Source organism: Manis pentadactyla, chromosome 3 (genome assembly GCF_030020395.1).
Source record: "Manis pentadactyla isolate mManPen7 chromosome 3, mManPen7.hap1, whole genome shotgun sequence".
Taxonomy (NCBI): domain Eukaryota; kingdom Metazoa; phylum Chordata; class Mammalia; order Pholidota; family Manidae; genus Manis; species Manis pentadactyla.
In genome coordinates, this window is record NC_080021.1 from 65,823,965 (window position 1) to 65,850,390 (window position 26,426).

General features: G+C 37.2%; 1 protein-coding gene and 1 pseudogene across 8 annotated transcripts in view; one reads left to right on the plus strand and one right to left on the minus strand.

Moving 5' to 3' along the window:
• Nucleotides 1-26,426, plus strand: part of EYA1 (EYA transcriptional coactivator and phosphatase 1) — a 346,202-nt gene that overhangs the window by 249,261 nt on the left and 70,515 nt on the right. For all 8 annotated transcript variants that reach the window (XM_057497983.1, XM_057497982.1, XM_057497984.1 and 5 more), the window contains 2 exons: nucleotides 24,527-24,666; nucleotides 25,971-26,054. In XM_057497983.1, coding sequence (XP_057353966.1) covers nucleotides 24,527-24,666; nucleotides 25,971-26,054 — 224 coding nt within the window. The remainder of the gene's footprint in view (nucleotides 1-24,526; nucleotides 24,667-25,970; nucleotides 26,055-26,426) is intronic.
• LOC118912826 (40S ribosomal protein S24-like) lies at nucleotides 2,392-2,863 on the minus strand (annotated as a pseudogene).

Genomic DNA, 26,426 nt, shown 5'->3' on the forward strand with positions numbered 1-26,426 from the left:
TGGGTCAGCTTCTTGAGGACTAATAAATAGGGTTTGGAAATAAGGATGGCTTTGTGAATGAAGGATAGAAAACCTCTTTAGAGCCTGTGGAATAATAGAATGAGGAAAGAAGATAGCAGAATAATTTTATTTTATGATATTTTGGCTGTGAAGAGTACAATATAAAACAGGTGAAGACTTACTCATGTTTCTTTAATTAAGGATTAGAGCTTTTAAAAAAAGATCAGTTGGTCGTATCATAAAAGATTGTCTCTGAAACGATGTGCTAAGTGAATTTTATTTGTAAAAGGGATGACATATGAAAAAGTGTGGATGACTGAGCACAAAACCATACTACGTAGAAAACAATGCGAAATTGTACTTTTCAAAAGGTGGTAATGATTTTATTTTAAAATGGAGTGATCTACTTTATATTTCATTTGAATAAATGCTTAATGTTTTAGGTTCTTATTTCAATTGCAATATCTTTATGGCTATATGAATGAATTGAACTGGGGAGAAAAAAATATTTTTGGATCTCTTATATTCCCCACTTCCCACTAAAATGAGTGTGTATGAATCAGCATTGTATTGAATATTTAGAAGTGAAAATGTCAGTGATATTCCACATTGGAAAACAAGTGCCGATTACTTTAAAAATTCAAGTAAGACAGTGTTTTGGTTTTTTTTGTTTTGAACATTTGCAGTTAGATTACACAATCAGTCTAAGATTTTGGTGTTAATTTTCCATTCTTACTAGTCATATGTACAATTATAGACTTGATGAAAAAGAAGCTTTTATAGTAAAGTAGATACAGTCATTAAACTAAAGATTTAGAGAGAATGATTTACCACATATACCCTAATGATTTTGTTTAGAGATAGAATAAAAAATAGTAAAAATAATGTCTATTTTTGTTGAAATAATTTCAAGTGGTTTGTTTTCTTTTAATAGTCTTTTGGGTTTAAAGTCAGTGTTTTTGAATACTGGAAAGTTAGTCTCTAGTCATTATTTGATCTTATGTATGACTAGGTTTCTCTGCCTTTCAGTTTCCTGGAATTATGAAGTACATATGAGTACACAGTATGTGTGGTTCTCCCACATTTTATGATATTTGCTCTTGTATCATTCATTGAATTGTTATGTCATATGAACATATAAAGATAACACTGTAAGGTTCTTTTGGGACATGTAAAGGATCATTTGTCTTTTTTACTGTGTATTTTTTAAGTTATATGAAGAATAGGTATCTTTTTAGTCCAGATATTATGCACGTGCCTCCTCATGAATCTTATGTTAAATTATTTTAATGTGTTTATAATTAAATATTAAAGCTATATTCTTCTTTGGATAAATGTGTAATATAAAAATAGCATAAATAGGCAAGTTTAATCTCAAATTTTTAATTCATTTTAGAAACTAAAAACTGTGCCTTTGTATTCATTTTTGTTTTTCATTGAGGTATAATTGACATAAAACATTGTATCAGTTTCACATGTACAACATGATTCAGTATTTGTATATATTGTAAAATGATCACCATAATAAGTGTAGTTAACATCCATCAACATATAGTTACAAAATTTTTTTCTTGTAATGAGAACACTTAAGATATACTCTCTTAGCAACTTCCAAATCCTTGGCATTCATTTTTAAAAGTGAGTTCATTAGCTATGTTTTGACTATCTTAATGAAATAAAATTTACATAATCTGAAGACATATAAGAATCCTTCTATCTTCAGAAATTCAGTGAGGCTTTTCTGGCCATTCAGCAACATTTTAATTTAGTTATTAGATTCAAAAAAATCACGCGTACTCTTCAGCTAGCAGTGCCAGCTTCCTTCTCCCAACTGAAGGACGTCTTCGTTGCTTCCAATTTCAACAATTATAAATAAAGCTACTATAGACATTTGTGGGCAGGTTTTTGTATAGACATAAGTTTTCAACTCATTTGGGTAAAAACCTAGGAGTGTGATTGCTGGATTTTATAAGAAACTGCCAGATTGTCTTCCAAAGTTCTATGTGGTTTTACATTCCTACCAGCCAATGAATGAGAGTCCTGTTGCTCCACATTCTTACCAGCATTTGATATCAGTATTTCAGATTTTGGTGATTCTAATAGGTGATCTAGTTGTTTTAATTTGTATTTCCTAATGAAATACAATGTTCAGTATCTTTTAATATGCCTATTTGCCATCAGCATATCTTCTTTGGTGAGGTGTCAAGCTCTTCTGCCTACTTTTTAATCAGGCTGTTTTATTATTGAGTTTTAAGAGCTCTTTGTATATTTTGGTTAGAAGTCCTTTCTCAGGTATGTGTTTTGCATATACTTTTTTCCAGTCTGTGGTTTATCTTTTTATTCTCTTAACAGCATCTTTTTTTTCATGTAAAAGTACTTAGTTTATTCATCCTCTCATGAAAAATCTGCACAGTCAGCACAAATAAAGTCACTACAGAATCTTTACTTCTTCTGTTGTCCAATCTCCAGCTCACTTTTTTCCAGCACCAACAATGGCCTTTTCAGTCCCCCTGACTTTCTTCATTCTGTTCTGGCATTCCTTTCACTGTTTTCTTGAGGTCTTTTCCTTCTTATACAGTCCATGTTTTGCAAGTCTATGTTTGGGTTCATTTTTCTTTGCATAATCCAAAGAATCATAAATCTTGCCAAAGCCAGTTATCCTGTCACCACCAAAATGAGTTCTGAGTCCAAAACCAAAGATGACATCTGGTGTGGTCTTGTAGATTTTGGCTAGTTTTTTGAGAAATTCTGTCTTAGGTATGGTTTCCTTCCCAGGGTGAAGGACATCAATGACCCTTTGTTTCTGCTGAAGTAGTCAGTTGGTCATGAACTTTGTGGCCCATATAGTTACTTTGTCTTTCATGATGCTGGTGGATCTTAAAACAGGCAGGGAGGAAAAGAACTCTTAACAGTGTATTTTGAAGAGCAGGAGTTTTTAATTTGAATGAAATCCAACTTATCTATTTTTCTTTCATAGAATGTTCTTTTTTTTCCTCCTATGTTTTGATCTAGAAATTTCATAGTTTTGCATTTTAAATTTAGATCTATGATCCATTTGGGGTTAATTTTTTTGAAGAGTGTAAGGTCTGTATCTACACTTACTGTTTTGCATGTGGATGCCTAGTTGTAGCACCTTTGTTGAAAAACCTATCTTTACTTAATTGACTTCACTCCTTTGTCAATGGCCAGTTGGCTATATTTGAGTCTAATTCTGTGCTCTCTATTCTGGTCCCTTGATCTATTCATCTATTCTTTTGCCAATACCACACTGCCTTAATTACTGAAGATTTGTACTAAGTCTTTAATTTGGGTAGTGTCAGACCTCTGACTTTGTTCTTCTTCAGTGTTGTGTTGCCTATTCTGGGTCTTTTGCCTTTCGGTATAAAATTTAGAATCAGCTTGTCAATATCCAAGTAACTGGGATTTTGTTTGGGATTGAATTGAATCTATAGAGCAAGTTGGAAAGGATTGAAAATACTGAATCTCAACAATGTTGAATCTTCTTATCTATGTACATGGAGTATTTCCTCATTCATTTAGATTTTGATTTCTTTCATCAAAGTTCTGTGCTTTTCTTCATATAGCTCTTGTACATCATATATATCACATATATATGTATGTAATACTAATATAAATGGTATTATGTTTTTAATTTCAAATTCCAGCTGCTCATTGCTGATATACAGGAAAACAGTTGACTTTTAGGTATTATTCTTGTATACTACAACCCTGTTATAATTACTTATTATTCCCAGGACTTTTTCTGTTGGTTCTTTGGATTTTTTTACATACACAATCAAGAAAAGACAGTTTTATGTTTTCCTTCCCCAATTTGAATATCTTTTATTTCCTTTTCTTGTCTTATTGCATTAGCTAGGACTTCCAGTACAATGTTGAACAGGAGTGGTAAGTGCCTTGTTCCCAGTCTTAGGGAGAAAACATCTAGTTTATCACCATTAAGTATGATGTTAGATATAGGTTCTCTGTAGATTTTTACCTTTTTTGTCAACTTGAGGAAGTTCTCCTCTATTCCTAGTTTGCTGAGAGTTTGTATTGTGAATGGATATTGGATTGTGTCAAATGTTTTTTCTACATCTGTTGATATGATCATACGATTTTTCTTCAGACTGTTGTGATAGATTACACTTAATTGATATTCAGTTTTTAACCGTCTTTTCATACCTGGAATAAATCCCATTTTGGCATGGTATATAATTCTTCTTATACATTGTTAGATTCAATTTTGCTATTTCATAGATCTTTACATCTATGTTCATGAGATATGTTGGTCTGTGATTTTCATTTATTATAATGTCTTTGTCTGGTTTTGGTATAATGCTGATGACCTCATAGGCTTGTTAGGAAATGTTCCCTCTTCTTCTGTTTATTAGTATCATTTGTTCTCTGAATATTTGGTAGAATTCACCAGTGCTTTCTGATGTAGAAGATTAATTATTGATTCAATTTCTTTAATAGATATAGGCCTATTCTGATTACTACTTCTTGTGTCAGTTTTAGTAGAATATCTTTCAGGGAATGGTCAATATCATCTAGGTTATAAAATGTGTGGGCATAGAGTTGTTCATAATAGTCTTTTATTATCCTTTCAATGTCCATGGGATAACTAGTGATGGCCCCTTTAATTTCTGATAGTAATAATTTGTGTCTTCTCTTTTTCTGTCATGGTTAGCCTGACCAGAGGTTTTATTTCATTATCTCTTCAAAGAGCCAACTTTGGTTTTATTGATTTTTCTCTGTTTTCCTGTTTTCAACTTCATTGCTATCTCTGAGTTTTATTATTTCTTCTGCTTATTTTTGGTTTAACTTACTCTTCATGTTCCAGTTTCCTAGGGGTTGAAGCTTATATTATTGATTTTAAATCTCTTTTCTAATATACACAGTTGATGCTATAAAGTTCCCTCTAAGCATTGCTTTTGTTGCATCTCACAAAATTTGATGGTTTTGTTGATTTTAATTTAGTTCAAAATATTTTTATTTCCATTATCATTGAAACTGTCCCTTTTCAAAAGGTATATATTTATAAACATTTTATTGGAGGAAGAATCTTAGAACTTTGATGTATAGTATATATATATCATTTGCTACAATTGCCCAGTTATTCACATCTTCCCAATTAAATGGCTTTCTATTGTAGAGATTGTGTTTAGTGTCTGAGAAAAAGAATATTCCATGGTAAATTCAAATTCTACTCTCTATAAAAGGAAATTTTGATCAGAGTCAACTCTTTTTTCTTACTTATTCAAATCTAAAACTTATCACAGGATCACAAATACATGGTTACTTTAAATTTTAAATGACCGACTTCATTTTTTATCAAATTTCTGAAAGAAAATTTCTTTTAAATTTAAATTTAATTACTTTTTAAAAACAATTCTTTTACAAAGTCAATGATTTTCTTCCATATTCAAAGACAGATGTAAGGAAAAGATATTTTCCTTTAATACTAATATCTAAACTCATATATAATCATCTTGTAGCCACTGACATATAAAGAGTATGCTATTTCCTTGTGCTGAACCCTAAAATCTTAAGGCATATCATTACCAATATAACTGAATTCATTTTTTCAAAAAAGTGATAAATAATTTACCCCTTGAGAGTAATTGTTAAGAAGAAATCTTTTAAATTGACTTTTCTCAAGAGTACTTAAGACATTCTCTTAAAAATATTTTTCTTTATCATATGACTAATATATGTATAATCAAAATATGAACACTCATTTGTAATCCAATTACTGTGTTGTATATAAATAATTTTGCTTGAAAATATAATTCTTGTCCAAAATCTCTTAAACATCTCATAATAATTATGACTGCTATCATAATAATACATAGTAAAAATACATTCATTGTTTTTAGAGCTTTGCATTACATTACTTGCAATTTCATTAACTTACTCATGACGTAGGTACTATTTGTCCCCATTTTACAGATGAGGAAAATGAAGCACATAGCTCTTTAATGCTTGATAACTGTTAGGTATTATTAAATTAATCAAGAATGTCGAGACCAAATTCTTATGAAAGGACCATTGTATTTCTTAAATAATATAAAACAATCGGAGAAAGAAGAGAGTCTCAATTGTGTATACAACATTTTAAGTTAATGTGAAGTAAAAACTATTTATTAGGAATAAATTTAAATATGGATGCCATAGAAAAGTTATTTTTTCAAAGAATTAGTTCACTTGGATCTCTTACAAAAAAACTTGATGTTGAAATCTACCTTTTCACGTTCTGACTGCATGTAGACAATTTACTGGTTAAGGTGATATACGGGAATCTTGCCAATATTGAATTTCAAGTGACAGAGGAAAAATCAGTATAAGAGGGAATTCAATATGCATGGGAAACCATTTGTTCCCTCTGCTTTTTTGATCCTTGCCAAGGCACAGGAAAGTAGAGCAAAGCACCTGAAAACAGAAGAACATTCTTGTGCAAAGTTGCAGGAGAACTCGGAGCTCTCACAGGAATTCGGTGTGACAGGATGAAAAACTAAACTGCCAGCCGTCTTCCTATCCATGCAGACTTGGGGCCACATCTGTGCTACCTAGCATGCCTACCTCTGTGCACTGTAGAAATGATCCTGAGGTGTGCGGTAGCATGCATCTGGATCCCTACATTTTGCTGAAAAATCTGTAGGCCATACTTGCTCATTTTCACAGATGGCTTGTGGACTTTGGAGAAGTTAACAGTTTGCTCAGCTCAAAAATAAACTATTTCAGTGAAACAATTTTAACTAACATTTTGGAAACGTTTGTTGGCAAAACAAATATTTGTATCTAAAATAGCCAGGCTATTAAGATGTGAGAAAACAAAACACATGTTTACTTGGGGTTGTTGGGTTTGTTTGTCTTGATGGCATTTGTTTTCTTTCTTCTGTTTTTTCCCAGCGGATATGCAGTGTTAACCTTAATTAGATTATAAGATTCTTGGAAATAAAGTTCTCTTTTATTGTTTTATATTGTCAGGAATGTAATATAACAAATGAGTTGCCTTACCTCTGAATTTTGGACTGTTTCCATAAAGTGAAAAATGCAGTGTTTTAGCATTTGCCTATTTTGTGCCTCATTACTGGTTTGACTCATTTTTTCAGTTGGCCAGAAGTCAGGGTGCTGTAGAGAGTCCATTTTAGTATGCTTGGATTCCAATATGTAATTCCTTCTTACATTTAACATGATTTATATTTAAATAATCAAAATAAGAAAACATATATTAGTGAGATAAATAAATTAGTTTACTAACCCTCCCAAACATATATCACTTTATTTTCTTTCAAGCATATTGACTCATTGTTTCTGCAAAGCATTAAGCATCTGTCCTAAAGAATGATCACAAGTCATTGTAGGAAGTGCCCCTGTTTAAGCTGGAGGACATCAGTATTTACTGATTAAATTTGTGAATTGTAGATGGTTGGACAAAGAACATACAAAGTTATCAGGGTTTGCTATCCCTTCACCTCATTTAATTGGGATCAGATGGTTTAGTGGATGAGTTTTGTATTAACTTTTACATAATGGTAGGATTGATGGATTAAATGGCTACCAATGTTATTCCTAGTTTGACAGACGAAAATTTTTAAGTTTAATGATTTTTTAAAAGTCTACTGAGTAATAATATGAGTATGGAACAAAATGATCAAAGTACAGAAGGGTTTAGAAAGAAGAATAAAATTCCCTTCATCTTCTCTACTCCATTTCTTTCAGCTGAATTTCTTGTGTATCCTTCCAGGAATACACTTTGTTTAGATGAACATATTGAAAGCACCTGCGAAGGCTACTATTTTTTTTTTCATTCAACTATGTAGACACTTTATTATTTTTTTCCTTAAAGATAATGAATACTCACATAGTATTCTGCACCCTATTTTTTCACTTAATAAAAAGGGAAAAATTCAATAGGTATTTTTGTTGTGGATTTTATATACAAATATAATAGCAGCTAATATATATTTTTTGAGCACTTAGTATGTGCCAGGTGTCATTCTCAGCACTGTTCATTCATGAACTTAGTTCATTCCCACCCAGCCCCATGATTTAGGTAGTGTTGTTCATTATTCCCATCTTACAGAGGAGGAAGCAAAGAGAGGCTGGTCACAGCACTGGGATTTAACCTCCAGAAGCTTGGCTTCAAGCCTGAGCTCTTAATCAGGAAAACATGCTGCTGCTTGCAACCACTGTGTCTGGAATTTGAAGCTGCAAAAAAATGAAAATGTAAACAAAGAATCCCAAAAAGTAGTGGCTACATGGTATTCATTTTCTTTAATCATTTATGATGTTCAGCAAAGACATATATGAGGAGATACTCAGTTAAATATGTGTTAAATGTTTGAGCTCTATTTGCTGACAAAATATGTAGGTCTGAAATTATAGTGAAGTTGTATGTAGTATACTTATAGCACTCCCTGAACAGTATCAGTTTGTAGATAAAGATGAGTTTGTGGATATCTTGGACAATCTAATAACCAATTGCTCACTTTTTCTCTTATGATCCACTTCCCTGAAGCTGTGCTATCCCCCTCCCTCTTCTATTTTATAATTACCTGTCATGGACATGCTTAGGAACATTTCTTGCATCTCTTTATCATTTCCCTACCCTCTCTCAAGGACTTCATTCTCTTGCTTACAAACTCTTTATTTTTCTTTTCTCTTTATTTCTCCACTTTCAGCTCCTGGTTGATAAGCAATAAGTATAGAGATAATGATCTTCTTATATTAAGAGAAAGGAAAGCCATCCATTTAAAAGTGAAAGATGTCTTAATCCAGTACAATCACCTTCCAAAGCTTTTGAAAATATTTATATGACCCCTTCAGAAACTTTACTAAAGTACCTCTTCATGAAATTAAAATTGCATTTTCTTCAGTACCATTATTTAACTCAGATATTGCCATTTTTCACTTTTGTGTAACTGCTGATATTTGACTATAATTTTCTAATATTTTATGTTGTATATGGGCAGTATTTGCCTGAATTATTGATTAACTTGATTGTCATGGATTGGTTTGGAAACCATATCTACCATTACCATTGTTTCTGTGAAACATAGTTTCTAAGTTTCAAATAACTGATTTAACAATATTTAGAACATAGCTGATTTGTCTTATATGCACAATCCACTTCAGTATGAAGCAATTGGGCAACAGGCAAGCTTGGAGTTTTGAGGTCAGTATGGACCATATAGGTTCTTTTGCTGAAGATCTTCATTTTACTGATTATGAATAAGGGATCCAGAAAGACTAAATTCTTCCAAAGCAGCACAGCCTGTCATCGGTAGCATCCCTTGGTGTCATGCTGGAGTGGCAGCCTGGGAAAGCAGCACACTGTGGTGTGGCCTTTGCCATACTGCCTGGGGAGCATGTCTGTCTGCTGACAGTGGAGAAGGATTTCCTTTAGTGGGCCCCCAAGGATCAGCTGGGGACACAAGATGCCAGGTTTAAGTCTATCAGGGTGCCTTTAAGTCTTTTCTGACCTTGTGATTCAATAATATTCACTGAGAATGGAATATATGTATAGTGCTTCCTACCCATACTTAGCTGGATGCCCCTCTCCACCCACCCTCAGCCCCCCGGGGAATATCTGTGAGCTTCTCCTGGTCACTACACTCCTTAGGAATTCAAATGAGAAACTGGCATGGTGGCTGGGGACTTGGAGTGGAGCTGACCCAGGTTTGGATGCTGGCTCTATTATTTGCTCAGGGCAGGTGTACCAGTTTTCTATACAATGCGAAGACCACTCTTGTGTGTAGGATGAATGTGAGAATGAAGTTATGTAAGTGGCCAACATCGCTACTGATAAACCCTCAAGTGTTTGTTTCTTCTGTTTATGCATTCAGCAGGTGTTTATAAATGCTGTGTGCCAGGCACTGGGGGTAGTGCTGGGGGTACAGAGGTGACAAGAAAGGCAGGATCCTTGGCCTCAGGAAGCCAATGCATTTGTCCCTCAAATATTATTACTGTGGTGCATTGTGCATTGTGCTTGTTTCAGAGAATAAAGCCCCTGAAGTGTGGTTCACCAGCTTCCTTCCAGTAGAATGACTGTGGGAGATTTAAACCAGAGGTTGAAATATGTGAGAAGGATGATAGAAGTTTCTTTGAGGTTGTCCACAGAGTACTGGAGAGTATGGATAATGGCCATACTCCAGGGATGACAGAGCTTTCTTAATTTGGTTACTAGACCTTGACTGTGGAGTTAATTTACCTGGGAGACCTTAGTGATTGTATGAAGGGGAAGTAATGTTTGTAGAATACAGATAGAGAAGTCAAAGCAATTCTCTAAAATTAATTCAATTAATATTAATTGACTCTGGTTAACCCTATAACATGAGTCAACAAATTTACTTGCCTTTGGTTTATTTTACACAAGTTTTTATGGGAGATGTCTATGGTTGATAAAGTTACCAAGATTCCTTATTTTAAATCATCTACCCTCTGATAAGGTAATTTTCACTGAGAATCTAATATAATGAGTTTTTTCTATTCAAGGTCTTATTGAGGTCCTTTTCCTTTTCTTTCTTTTCTGTTTTTGGTCAAGATAGATAACTTATAACTCCCACATCCAAATCTCCCAGTACAAAATTTTCATAGCCATACTCTGTGGCATATACTTTGAAGGCTTGATGGCCAATTACTTCATAGGTCTGTGAGGATCCCAAGTAGCTTTCTGAGGTCTATCACAGGCCTTTCCTCCAGGGCTGTGGCCTTCCACATGGAATCTTCCCCAGTTAGGTCTCTTAATTTTCATCAGAGAATATCATTTCTATTCTCAGCACAGCTAACATAGCAAAGCCTAGGGGTTTCTACTCAACTGAGCAAAGAGTAATAGCTCCACTCCAAGTAACTCATTAGTATAACCTGTTACCTCATTGCTTCATAAAACTGAAAGAGAAACTTGCTTCTGTCAGCTACCAGAAGGATACATAATGGCCCCTTTTTTTCTAGATATTTAAAATTTTACCCTTAAAATAAGCAAGATGCCTGACCTCCAGTGGTCTGCATTCTGACACTAAGAGAGCCATCTGGAGTTAGCCCATAGTCAGCCTTACAAGTAAGAAAACTGTGAGATTTGCTGGTTTATTTACCGTGAGGGTATGTCCTGCCATAGCACAATATCCCCTCTATGGGGGACAGGCCTGTGAGGCATTTCCATCTCTGCTCTATGCTAGCAACATTTATATTTATGTGGAGAAATTGATGTGTCTCATCTTCTGCACCCCATGAGCCAGAGAACTATGTGTCCTGGCCTGAAATGATGACAGCCTTCAGGGCAGCAGACCTGTGCTGACCACTCTCTCTGGAATTTGTTTAACCTTTCCCACCTCAATTTTTCTTCTAATGTACTCATTCATTAAAAAAAAAACTCTATAGTTATTGTGTATAAATTTGGTGGGTTATCTTAAATTCTTTCTGTGGAAAGTATATAAATTATCCAGAAAATAAAATTAAGAATTAATTTCATTTTCATTCTGTTTCATTCATAAGAATAAAGCCCAGAGAAACAATTCACCACAACTACTCTGTGTGCTCAGGAAACATTTATTTTTGCAAATTACATTACAACCCCTTTGTAGACATCACCATTTTGGTTAGTATGTGTACAAAATCCTCCCCAAGATTCTTATAATCATAGCTTCCCAAGAGCACACATCTCTCTATCTCTTCTCTGCTCAGAATCCCAAACCTGTCCCATCTTATTAATAGGCTTTTTACTCATTTCAGTTCAGCTAATTTATATAAAAAAGCATGTAAAATGCATCCCAATTCATTTTCTCTATCACTGACCACTGACATCATTTCCAATTTCTGTAGTTTATTTTCCCTCCCCTGTGATACTTTAAATGTTCTCCCTTTACATATCTAAGAATTTTCTTTCTGTGGAGTCTCTTTCCTTTCCAGGTTCCCATTTAGTGTTTTTTCCATGAAGTGTTTCAGTCTATTTGTTCATCTAATTATGTCCCTTGTCTAAGCTTTGATAGTGAAAAAAGTTATTGAGGAAAGCACATTTCTCTTGATATTTATTTCTTAATCTTACTCTTGAATTGCATTACACCATTCCCTAACTGAAGGAAAGGCAGAAAACACAGTTTCTTCTACTGCCACATGTAAATGAGGGTTTGATGACACTTCAACATCTCATTAGCTGTTCATTGAGCATCTCTTAATTGCAAAGTGCTTGTAGGTCTGTGGGGATACAGAGGGCAAGAGGGTATTCCCTGTCCTCAAGGAGCATTTTATGCGACCAGCCAAGCCTAATAAAAGCTAAATTTTTTTAAATGTGTGCTAGGAGAAGCAGCAAAGTGCTCCGGAAGAATGCAGGAACCACATGTAAACTGGAGAAAATGCTAACAGAGGTGAAATTCATCCTCAGCACTGAAAGATGCGAGTGAGTGAAGGACAGAGGACAGTGAAGGGATGTTCATCCAAAACTAAAGAAATAGAACCTTTCAATGGGCTCAATGGTGTCATTTCCATCAGAACAAGCTTAAACTATATTTAATTTTCACTGAAGGATGAAAGTGTTTTGAGCCAGAAGATCACCTTATGATCATATTTAAGGGTAAAATAACTGAGCTCAGATAGGTGACTGGCCCATCCACTTCACATGACGGCAACGCTAGTGTGTTTGTATGAAATACGTTAGTGTGCACTCTTGTGTAATCTGCATGGTGGTGCTGTCCTCATTTTATTGTTGAGAAAACTGAAGACCAGATAAAGGCCAGATAATTATATGAATTACAAGTTACCAAGCCATTCAGATCCTACTATTTGAATCTGTAGGTTATGTTGTCTGTTACCATGAACCTTCATCTGTTAGTTTTCCATGTTCTATCCTGCAAGTTAGGGAGGATGTGGAGATGGAACAAGACCTGCAATTCCCACTCCCTCCACAGGTGGATTATTTCCCAAAACCTTGAAGGGAAAGACGTTTACATGTTGGAGTCAGTGCAGGTTCGTAATCCATGCAGCTCCCCTGTGGTCCTGGACAGTCACTCCCTTCTGGTCCCCAACCTCGAGGAGAAGGTGGCAGCCCAGCCTCCCTAGGCTGGTGCCCCTCAGAGGCTGAGCTGCCTATCCTTGTGCTCATCACTGCAAAGGCGAACTTCTGACTTTAAGAAGTAAAGTTTTCTGAGAAATGTCAAGTCAGGCCAGGTCAGGTATGTGAGGTAGGAGAGGGAAGATGGAGTGTGAGAAATAATCTCAAAGCCTAGAAGAGGCCCAATTCAATCCACCCTCGACTTTTCAATCTGAGTATGGCCTTACTTTTCCTGGAAAGGAGTAGGCCTCCACCTAGTTCTGCACTGTATGAAGTAAAATGAGCCCAGAAGATGGAATTAGGAGCCCAGGGTGTCTGAGTTCTCTTCCTGTCAGATCCTCCCTGAATGAGCGGAGGCACATTGATAAGTATTTGCATGTGACACATTCCTTAAGAGAGTTGTTAAACAGAATTTGCATGGGGATAAACAGGACTGTGTGCATTTTGGAGCCAGGGATGTTCCACATGCCAGGTTGTTAGCTCATTCAACAGCAGGTGTGTTCTGAGCCTCTTATGCTCCAGACACTTCTAGATGTGGGGGACTCAGCAGTGAGCAAAATAGTCTCTGCCCGCAGGGAGTTTATGTCCTACCAGAGGACACAGATGACAAGTAAATATAAATATAAATGGTTATAGTGGTCAGAAGTGCTTGGAAGAATGAGGTGGTGTGTAAAGAGAGTACAGTTAGGGCAGGTAAGCTATTTCAGCCAAGTGGTCCACTAGGTGACATTTTAGCAGAAACCCAGAAGAATTGAGCAGAGAGCAACCTTGTCATATGGGGAAGTATGTCCTGGGAGAGGAAACAGCAGTCACCAAGGCCCGGAGGCAGGGCTGTGCTTGGTGGAGTTAGCGAGCCACAGGAAGCCTGGTGTGGTTGGAGCATATTAGGCAGGGGTGCGGGCCGGGAGGTGGAGAGGCCTGATAGTGCCAGACACATGAGCACGTGGGGGTTTTGAATTTTATTTTGAATGAGGTGAGAAGTGTTTAAGCAGAAAGTGGCATGATGTTATTATATCTAAAGAATGTCTGGTTGATGGGCAGAGCATAAGCTGTAGCAGGGCACCAAGAACAGGGTGAGCATGTAGGGGATGCCTGGGGTTGCTGGAGGAGGTGGTGAAAGGGGTCAGAGTTTAGAGATTAGGAAGTAGAGGTGCCAGGACTTGTTAGTAGATTGTATGTGAGGAGTAAGAAGGGAAGAATCATGGTTGACACCACAGGTTTTGGCCCAAACAGCTGGAAAAGTGCACTTGCCAATTATTGACATGGGAAAATGGCAGGAAGAGGAGGTGGTGTTGAAGAAATCAGGATTTCTGTTTAGTATGTGTTAAGTTTGAAATGTCTGTCAGAAATCCAAGAGGGGGATGGCAAGAAAGTTGTGGGTTAAGTAAGTCTTGTGTTCATAGGATGGTTTAGGGCCTAAATCTGTGAGCTCTCACAAGTGCCATTTAAAGCTTATATGCCTTGATGAGTTGACCAGGGCAGCAAATGTAAATACAGAGTGGCGAGAGCCAGGCACTGAGCTGGGGACCTCAAAACCAAGAATGAGGTACTCCAGAGGCCAAGGGAAGTAAGTCTTGCAGCTATGCTGGTCAAAGTTTGAGAAAAATGGATATTATGACTTGACCATTGGACTGACTGAATGGGGATCATTGGTGATCTTGACAAAAGGGATGTTGGCAGAACATTGGAGAAAATAGTGTAATTAGAGTGGCTCCAAAAGAAATGGGGGAGAGGAAGTTTATGCAGCACATATGGACATTTCTTTTAGTTTTTCTGTACACTGCAAGGTAATAGAGAAATGGGATGGAAACTAGAGAAGTTGGGGATATTTTTTAGGCAAGACATATATTTGGACTCTGCATATGCAGTGATCCAGGAGAAAAGGAACCTTGGCTGAAGTTGGTGAGAGAGAGCTGGGGTCTCAATCCCAAGTGAAGGATGGGCTTTAGGGGTACAGAAAGTTAGTTCATCCATCTGAACAAGAAAGAGGGCAGACTGCTTGCCTAGGCATAGAGAGTGTAGAGAAGGGTGTGTCTATTTTCTCAGTGACTAGGAAACTGGATTTCTTGCTTGTGGCTATGAAGTAGCCTTGGTCATAAAGGAATGGCAAGCTGTGTCATGCTGTTGCGTACTGCACTGCGTTGTGTAATACACGCAGGTGGCACTGAGATTCTGGGAGGGCAGGAACTGCCGCCTTGCTAGGCTGGATCCCTGGTGTTCAGCACCTTGCCTGGCACACAGGAGGTGCTCTGTCTTACCACACAATCCTGGGCTAAAGCATGCTTCACTGGCTTGGGGCTTGGTATGATAGCCACAGGCAGACCGGCTACATTTGTGGGCCCCAGTGCCCAGGGAAAATGCGGGCCTCTTGTTCATAAAGAATTGCAAGACAGCAAAGCCACACTACACCAAGGGAGGGCGCATCTGAGCACGAGGCCATGACTGCTTGGGGCGCACACCGTGAGAGGCTGGCCCAGTGCGCAGGTACCAGCTGACCTAAACCAACAGCTGAAGGTCAGGGCACACAGCTGCTGGCCAACCAGGGGTACCAGCTGAGACACGACTTTCTTATGAAGGAACCATTACGTATTTACCTTTCTTTCAAAAGTTTGAGAAAGAAAGACAGAAACTTTCTGACCCAAAACATTCATGAATGGTGTCTCCTGAAGTCAGAATTCCACAGATCACATTGAGAAAAAGTGAAACTCGGTGATATCGGAGGTTGCAGCCCATTGTCAGTATAGATGTGGCATTAATGACCATTAACTAAAAAGACAAGAAAAATCCTCCCCATCGATTTGCCAAATTCCCACAGTGAAGGGAAGCATGAATAGAAGATTAGACCTGGTGCAAGGATAAGATGACCTGTTTTGTAACAGCTTTAAATTTATTTGTTTCAAAGATTGTCTTTAAAGAAACAATATGTAAAGATCTTTTTTAATGAAGTTTTTCAACATTCATTGTTCTCCTTTTACTGGGGAAGAAAAGTCAAGTTAGCTGAATGTCTGTGTGCAGAGACATGCTTTCTGTGCTGGGAACATTTGTTTTCTATGGTGCTGCATTCTGTCACATGAGAATACAAGCATGACATTTAGGCTGCCACCGGAATATCTTTATTTTTGAAAATAACAAGATTTTCAGTTTTCAACTCTGAGGATCTCTGACTGTCGAGGTTGATTGCAGGCGTCCTTCTCCAGGATGGCCTTACAGGAGAGGAGCATCCATTTCAGAAAATGTTATCAAGGGCTGGAAGTAGGCCTGGAAAGGAATATGTGTCAGATTCAGTTGCTGAAGGAGAATCTAGGTATTGCGGGTGAACAGCATATGTGCCCCTTTTCCATTTGCCCTTTCACCTAAATTTCCTAATTTTCCTGTGGAGTAAACAGCATGGCTTGATAATGGCAGGTCCTCTGAATTTTTCTTTTCTCAGAAACACAGCTTAGCTCGCCGTCCTTGTCACTGGTGTGCTTGCCTGCTCTTGTAATTTGTGATTGTGTGCTCCAGACTCAGTCAACTACAAAAAGCCTGGCAAAAAGTGTCCCCAAGGCCACAGCCCTGGAGCAGAGTCCGTCTTACAGCAGTTTCATAGGTTTGGTCCCTGTACCCTCTTTGCTAGAGATGAGAACATAAAAATCAGGCTCTAGATGTGTTGTCTCTGGTGCCTATATCAACCCCAGGAAAACCTGTAATCTGTTTTGCCTGGTAAGTTACTGTGTTCATTAGAAAACCAAAACCAACCGTATCCTCTTCTTGCCTTGTTGGCATATTTAAGATAGATGCATTTTGATAATCCTGATGGCTCAGCTCCCTTACCACCTGGGGCAGGGCCTTTCAAATAGTACATATTAAATTTCTTTTCTACTGATTATCAGTTCCCCAAAAAACCACCTTGTTTTGGGCCTTGTTCTCCAGTTAGTTCAGCAATGTGTTTCACAAATTATCTTTATCATGCAATTTTTAACATTTACTATTTGCAACATTTTTGAAGAAGTGATAATAGCTAGCAAAGTCAGGTGACAGTCACTTGAATAACTTGACAGTCATAGTTATGACAGAGTCACTTGAATCTCACAGTAACACATGATTACTTTAGTGATTACAACTGTGCGCCCCCAGAAGCCAAATCTGTTTTGTAAATAAAGTTTTATTGAAACACGGCCACACTCCTTCATTAGCATATTGCCTATGGTTGCTTTTGTGTTCTAACAACACAGCTGAGGTATTTACTATCTGAATCTTTACCAAAAAATGTGCTGACCTCTATATTAGAGCTTGCAGACCAAAAAAAAAAAAAAAAAAAGACAGGATGGGCAAGTCAGCTGCATGCCTCACTGTGTACTTGTGTGACTGGTACTCCACTGTCCCACTGGTCGGCTTCACTGCCTTTGCTTCTCACACTACAGCTGGTTGAGAGAATTTCTAGGTAATTTTGAATATATGTGGTTTTCACCTTATGCACTGACTACAGAGCCCATCCCTTGTGTAAAATGCAGTCCTACTTATTTACCTTAAAGTAATCATACTCAGCTTTATAGAGCAGTTTCCCCTACTCCCCACCCCTTAGGAAGCCAGTTTTAAAACTATTAACAGAAATAAACCCAAGGGATGTCTATGGTTCTTCTGAACAGTAGCATCAAGCTTGATAAATCTACCTCCCAGTGGGGAATAGCAAGGGAACCAGGATATCCTTTCCTTATGGAATCAGAATTAACCTCTCTGCATTCTTTCAATCTTCCTATTTGGGCTTCATTTACCACCTTTTAAGATGACTTACATAAAGTTATGCTGACTCTGAGTCTCAAAGTTCAGGGGAACCTTATTGTCAGTTGCTCTTTGGCACCTTTTTCATGCTTACCTGTATGATTGTCCCATACACTTTAAGCATTGAATCTTGAACATGATAATACCTGTTTTTAGTGAAGTAATATACCCTGTTTTTTTTTGTCCCCAAAGCAGCAAATAGAATCTAATTATTGATTATCAGAATGTAATTATGATTACCATGTCTTATGTTCCCTAAATGCAGACAGTCTTTGTAAGGATTGCCCAAAAAGCTCTTGACCTCCTTTTGTAACCAGTATTGTCCTAGCATAGAGTCAAGGTCTAGCCAGAGATGGTAGCTGCCCTGGCCTCAACCCAACATGATTCTATATGTGGCAAGAGCTTCCTCTTGGGAAGGACTCTGGCTATATAATTCTGTTTCGGAGGAGTAGTCTCTCACCTCAGTTAGACTTAGAAATGAAGAAGGAGGGCCGCCATCCTCCCAAAGCAGAGAAGGAAGCCTTCAGGAACCCTGGATTCTACTTTGTTTAACACTGGAATGTATAGTCCCAATAGTATAAAGTTATAAATTCCCTGCTATCCTTAGAATAAATGTGAATGCTCATCCATAAATCTTCAAGGACCCAACCAGATCTTCAGGCTGTGCATCAGGACTACAAAAAACTCAAAGACTTCTGTGAAGGAAAGCATAATTTAAGGAAATATCAGCATAATTTGTGGAATGATGATGCTTGGAAAACTGTCTCTGCCAATATGAAAAAGAGGTTAAAACTTTTATATAAATCAAAGGAATATAAAAATTTTGTGAAGGATTTAGACAGTTCATAGAAGGAAATACAATTTTCAAGCACATACATGCAAGCATCTCCAATATCTCCCAATTAAAATCATGTACTGCTATTCTCCACCTAATAAAATAGCAACAGCTTCTCTAAAACAATGACAAGCAATGTGTGTAAAGCTGCGGTAAAACTGACACAATTTAAATTGATGCAATCCTTTTGAAAACTAGCAATATGTATAAGAAAGTAGATAACTTATTAAAATCAGATAAGGCATTTGGATTAGATACAGTAGACAATAAGCACTAGTGGTTTCTGAGGGTTGGAGTAGCCCAAAGTATTCTATATAGGTTAGTCAGAAAATGAACATTTAAGGAAGGAGAGACCAAAAACTAACAGCTAGGATGATTTGGTAAATATTGTACATCCATAGATAATATAACTTTAAATCTGCGAAACCTAGACTATGTCCTCAATTTGACAAACCAGGAGACTGGGGACTGAAAAATGAGGTAACTTCTATAAGGCTCAAGTAGGAGTTATGAACTCAGAACTAGAGCAGCCAAGAAGAACTAGATGCACTCACCTGAGTCTTTTTAATATTGAAGGATTAATGGAACTCTTCAGTTGTACTTACAAATGTAGAGTTTTAATGATTCTTATGTAGATTTTAATATTCTATTATTGAATATGTAAACTTTAACTTTTTAAAAAGCTTTAAAAATGATTATAGCTATTGCCCACTTGTAAATATTTTGCCCAGCTATTAGAATTAATTAGATAACCTTCACATATTTAAGAGTAGGAGTTAAAGTTGAGAAACACGCAGTCTTTTAATCATCAAATTTATTAAATGTCTACTTTGTGCTCTAGACGCTTACTGTGCTCTTGGAATACAAAATGAATATCACCAGGATCTGACCTCCAAGAACAGGAATGACAGATATGTGCCCCCCAAAATTCAAACAAAGTATTATCCACTGTGAACATAAATAATTGCAAAAGTCTTATAACTTTATAATAGAGATAAGTGTAAACACAAAACAGGGAACTAAGATTTTGAGGGAGAATTCACAACGAAGATACTTTATCTTTAGGGGTTAATACAGGTTTCACAGACATCTTAGGAGGAAGAGGGTAAGTGTTGAGAGAAGGCATTCTAAGAAAAGGGAACAAACAGTATGTGCAAAGTCATGAAGCAGTGTGGCACTTTGAGGGACAGTTAGGTGCACCTATCTGAAGTGTAGACAATGAAAGAGCTGTTAGAGGTAAGGTTGTCCTAGTAATTCAGTGGGACTTTTTTTAAGATTAATGTTTTGGGTGTTAGTGCCACACATGGTTCTAAGTACATTTATATGTGTATTAGTTTTATTTATTCCAACTTTACAGGTGATGAAACTGACTCATAGGAAAAGTAAACTATTGACACAAAGTCATACTAGTAACTAATAAGTAGTGAAGTCACGATTTGAAACATACCAGTTAAATATACAACTCAGTGTCCTAAAACCTAGGGTAGCCTTCCTGTTCCACCCTGGAAGTTGGGAGCCTTGAAGGGCTTAAAGCTCTCTGTCATGGTGGTACAAGTGATAGGTGAAAGGCTGCAGGTAGCAAGCTTAAAAATAGCCTGTTGCAAGAATTGAGTCAAGGAATGATGAAAGCCTGCACTTAGAATAAAAGTATTTTTGGAGGGTATGATTAATCAGACTTGTGAACAGGGAAGGAAGATTCAGTTTGGGACAACTGTAATTGAGGTGTGTGTGGAATATTCAGGTAGAAAAGTCTAGCAAACAGTGGGATATTCAGGTCAAGAGGTCAAGAGGTCAGGAGGTGAATCTTTGAAATCACCAACCTGGAGGTTATCATTAAAATCCCTCTTACAGGTACTACAAACCACTGAGAGCTTCTAGTGAGACGAGAGGACCATAGAGGAAACTTGGTGCATTGCTACTCAAAGTACAGCCCACCAACTGGCTGCCTGTCCATCAATTATTCATTCTTAGTTCATGATAACATAAGGCATTTGCTTCAGAATGTAATCCATTGTGTCATGAACACACTGTTTACGTTAGCTGATTTTTATTTTTAAATCTTAGCAAGACTTTTAATGAAGGAAGCATTGCATTAATTAACATCCTGATGCAAACTCCTTATTTTTCCCACGTCAGCACTTTGAGTATCCCTAATATAGAGAACATTGATATTGAAGCTTTGGGCAGAAGAAGTCTCCAGGGACTGAGAAGGAAAAGCATGAGGGTTAGGATAAGAGGCAGAAGAAGGGGCAGTCCAGTTATTCTAATGAATACATTCAAAGGAGTGAGTGGTCAGCACAACCACAGAAAGTCAAGTAAGATTAAGGACTAAAAAACAATTATTGGACTTGGCTGTTATAGGGTTATCAGTACTTGTAGGAGTTTTAACCCCTGCTAACTCTTCTACCTTCTGTCTCATTTTTATCCCACCAATCTACCTCCTAAATACTTGTCAAATCTGTGTTTTTGCAAGTATATCAAAGACCTCTTTGACTGTAAATCCTTAGATTTGATCTTCATTGTACCTTACCTCTTGGCTAATCTGAAGTTATTAACCACTCTCCTGACATGCTTTTTCCACTACAATACATTGACCTTGGCTTTCCTCCTCACATCCCACCCATCTTTCTCTGCCCAACTTTGCACACACTGCATGTCTTTACACCCATTTCCTTTATTATGTATGGTGTCAATTTCCAAACCTAAATCCAGCCCACATTCCTTTCCTGACCTTCAGAGCACTCTAGCAGTCTAATGACTAGACATCAGGAATGCCTCAGACTCTTTAAGTATATACACAGCTGAACCTGAATTTCACCTACATTCTCCCCTATCATCCTTCTTCTTTCTAAATCCCATACTTTATACTCCAATCTGCACAACCGCGGGCATGAGCATCATACCTGACTTCCTCATCTTATCCAGTTAGTTACTGACCCCACCTCTAAGGACACTTTGAATCTATAACTCTCCCTATTCCCACTACTTGCTCCTGGGCCACCGTCCTTCCCCTCAATTACTGAGTTACCCCCTGGCTGGTCTCCCTTTCTCAGTCCTGCCCCTAGAACCTTCGCCACACCAGAGCTCCAGTCATCTTTCTAAATTGTAAGTTTGATTGTATCGCTCCCATAGTGAATTCTTTACCTGCCATTCCAGCCTCATCTCTGTTCTCTTCCTTTATAGATTCAAGTCAGACTGATTTTTTTTCAGTTCTGCAGCATACTCTTTGTACCTTCACACATGCTCATGTGCCTGCTTGGATATATTCCCATTTTACTGGAAACTTTGTCCTGCACCTTTAGGAGGCAACCATGACCCTGTAAATCTGAGTTATGTGGCCTTCTAGCATTCTGTCTTTCCCACATCAGAACCCTCTCTGTGTTGTTCCATACTCTCTCATTTTTGTCCATGAATCAGTGCCTTCCTCTGAACTTTAAGCTCCAAGAAAGCAAGAAACGTATCTGCTTGGTACCTCACATGCTTCCAGGCTCCAAGGACAGTGCCTAGAATAGTGTGGACATTAAATCAGTGTTTGTTAAATGAAATGAATGCTGTTCTTAGTACTTTCACATCCATTATCTCAGTGGGGGTAAAGTTGAACAATTTGGACAGGATTTTAATGAAACATGAGATATCAGTGGATTAGAAGATTAAATTATTTGTTGAGTTGTTTTGCACTAGTAGGGGGAAGGAGAAGTTAGAGTCAGGAAAACTGGTTAGAAGAGTAGAGGCATTTAATTGCACCTCACAGAACAAAAAGGAAGAGATTTTTTTTTTACCATCTTGCTTCACTTAAATTTCACCTTCCTTCTAATAAGTTGAGGCCTCTAAAGGTGTATATGTTTTTGGGGGTGAGTGTGTGTGTGTGTGTGTGTGTGTGTGTGTGTGAATATTTAAAGGTAACCCTGAACTATCTGGAATTCAAGGCAAAAAGCATAATGTGGTAAGATACATTGTTTGATGTCTTTTAGTTTCTTCTCAAATATGAACTTCCAAAAGCTAGAAAGCTCACAATTCAAGACAGACTTGGTGGTCAAGTACTTGAAGTACTGGTCACATTAGATGCCAGCTGTGCCAATTTCAAAGCAAATGTTCTATTTAAAACTATTAGATTAGTGTGTGTTCTCTCTCAAATGGTGGCAATCCAGGTTCCGCATGGAGATGGAGATGGCAGATATTTAAAGAAAAGGAATGTCAAGACGTTTTCTTCAAAACATAGCTTTGAATCCACTGAACTCCTTAAAATACAGACTTTTTTAATATATAATTTTAAAATACATAATTAGAGGCTTCTAATTCTTTATAAAACATAGAATAAAGATGCCTTGACTTGGAACTTCTTGAGGAAAGAATGCACTCATCTGCCTCTGCAAGGAAAGATCTAATGTAGACTTCAAGAATGCTTAACTCTGACCAGCAAGCAGTATATTCTAACAATTCTACAAGATGAGTTAGCTTGAAAACGTATCTCTAATAACTATATAAACTGATCCATTGAATGGAGTTGTTTTGGATTTGTGGCCATAATTAATTAATAGGCTTATAAGTCACCACGGTTGTTTCTGGGTATGAGGATCACATGACTAGTTATGTAAGGATGTTCATTTTGTTTGTTATGGTAGAAGACAAGCAAAAATCTCATCTAAAAATAGTAGAAATCTATTGAGGTTTTAAGGTTAAACAGGAAGTATATGGCTGTTTCATGTGATTTAGGAGTGGAATTTACTCTGTCAAAGTCCATTCCTATAGACCCTGACTCAGAAGGCTTAAATTTGGAGGGAATATTGAGACCATATGGTTTGATACATGGATGGTCTTATTGGTAGACTTGAGGCTAATAGTACATTTAAAAAGGCCACTAGGTCTTGACCTGTTCTCCAGTTTTCTACTTGATGAAATGTATCAAGAACATCTCAGAATAATCACTCTGATTGAGAGATTCCAATCCCTACTAGAACAATCTGGCAAAGAGTTTTGGGAGGAGAGCCAGCACACCCACATAGCTGGAATTCAGGGAGGTAGAAATTGTCTGATGTGTGAACTGGATGGGCTAGGGAGAAACCATACCTGCAGGATGAATATTAATTGTTCTTTGTTCATTGTGGAAATAGGATAAAAGTCCCCATCCCACAGTTCACAGCCACTGCCCGGCCATTCCTCTGCCCTGTTTGGGGTTCTTTATATTGTGGTTTCCATAGTATTATTTCCGTGGTTTCTCTGAGTTATCCAGATGAGGACATTTTAATGTGCTTCCTAATTTGAGATTTTTCGTTCTAAGGTTCTAAAGGAAGAACCTGTGATGAATATTGTGCAGACATGGGTGTTACCCATATATCTGCTCTCCTTGTCTTGTTCTCCCTGGTTCTCACATAAAGTGAAAGAAAAGTAAAGAGATTAACATTTTCAAAGAAAAATCTGCCTGGTGATTCAGTTTTCTGTGTCCAGAGCTGATTTTTCTTTTCATTTCTTTCCTTGAAACAGAAGCCTTTTCGTAGGTGAGAGAGTGACTGGTAAGGCAAACGTGTGAACCGCTGAGTATGATCAGTTGTCATTTGTGAAGTGAAAAGAGAAGCAGATGTGGAGTTGGGGATGGGGGAGGATTGTCTGATCATGGAGAAACCACAAAGAAAATCTAAGTGACTTGGTACAACCTGTTGAACCCACCTTCAATTAAATTTTAGACATTACTACCCATACATTCTTTCAAAACAAGTCTTATCAAATATCTCATAAATTATTTACTACTACAAGTAAAAGGCAATATAGGTTTCAGAATGAAATGTGCTTTACTCTTCAGACTTCCCTGTGAATTAAAACAAAGTTAATCTTGGCACAATGGTGACCGAACCAAAGAGATGAAAGTCCTTCCTGTATTTCTACAGAGTACAGTACAATCCACAGCCCATCAACACCCATTAAAGATTCAGATTGTGATCGGTTGCGTCGAGGTTCAGATGGGAAGTCACGTGGACGGGGCCGAAGAAACAATAACCCTTCACCTCCTCCAGATTCTGACCTAGAGGTATGTCATTGCTGATGCCTGAGTAGACGACAGTAGCTAAGTGGTGGTTTGTCCCTGCAATGGTGGTGCCCAAAGGTGTCAACGTGTTTTGTTACTTCTTTCTTTTACATATTACTATAAGTAAAGCATTTTTGTGTCTCTTTCATATTAATTATAGTAAAGCAGTTATTTTCTCTGCCATTTTAACAATGTAGAAAGCATCTGTTCATTTCTTTCTAAGGAAATATAGTAAATTATGTAATCCTGTTTGAAGAACGTTCTCTTGTATTGCTCTTAGGTCCTTGCCATATCAATTGAGTAAGTTTCATACTAAAAATTCTTCATAAAATCCCCTCTGAAATTAAAGACACACTTACATGATGAGAAATGAAAACCTGGAATGTTCTAAACTGTAATGGTGATCACCCTTATGAGACATGTTTTGGTGGATTTCAAAAGAAGGGGGAATTAAATAAAACCTTATAGGGTGGGTGTAGACTTCAGAGCCTTGAATCTGCTGCAATTAAGTTACTGTTTTTTACCATAGTGAAGTCTGATGGTGGAAAACATGATTATTTTGGCTGAAAAGATGAAGTTTTCCAGCAGAACCTATGTGTATGAATATATACTGGTGTGAGTGGGAACACGAAGAAGAAAAGCAGGCATGGGAGGCCTTCTAAGGGGATCTCAGAGACCTTTTTGAAATGAGTTCCTCAGATCCAATGCTGAATACTCCAAGAGTGTGTCAAGAGACGTGTGATGTGTCTGCTTCTATTGTTACTATCTATAGTCTGAGGAAAACCAGGCAGGGACAGTACCGAGCCCATTCGTTTGATACCAGCCCAGTAGGTTAACATAAGTTGAATAGGTGATGTAAAGCTTTAGTTCTTATGTGCAACTTTTTAATACTTGGCTTGATAAGAATAAAACATAAGATTAGCTATTTTAACATTTCTTAGTGAACAGAGAGCAGAGGTAAGGAAAAGATAAACTGATTTTTAATTGATTGTGCCTCTGTTTCAGAACTAATAGACTGATTTTAGCTTCGCTCTCATTTCTTCAGAACTACGACTGAGTACTTCACAACAGAAAAGACATATTATTTCTTTCCTGTATTTATATTGGTATTGCTGATATAATTATCCTCTGGTACCTCATTATGTAGAGAAAGGCTGGGAGATGCTCTTTGGAACAGTTGTATTTAAAAAAAAACATAATAAATTAGGGTTTTTAATTTGTCTCCTATTTCAAGCATCATGTTAAACTTAACTCAGTTACAGATTTCGCAGCCAAGGGGGGACATTGATTCGGTTCTTCCTTTGTAGAGGGTGTTCATCTGGGACTTGGACGAGACGATCATTGTTTTCCACTCCCTGCTTACTGGATCCTATGCCAACAGATACGGGAGGGTGAGTACCAAGAGGCATTAGGTTTTAATTTCTTTAGAGTAAATATTTCCTAGAATTGAATTTTTTGCCTAAATGGGAATGTGGTTTGATATTAAATAATAAATTTAAAATGTAAAAAGGAAAATAACTTGTATTGATAGAGGCAAACACATCTGTAAGACAAAAACACATAAGTGAACAAAAGGGGTTTTTCTTAGGTCCTTAGAAATGAGATAAAATGTCTGCGATTTATTCTTATTTCAGATCCCAATGAATAGGAGGAATTGAATGCTAGTCTAAGATTAAATATTAAAATATCTAGATGTCATAGAAAGACTCTCTCTGTTGTATTTTTTAATGTGCCCTATCCTTTTATTCTTTTTATTCACAACA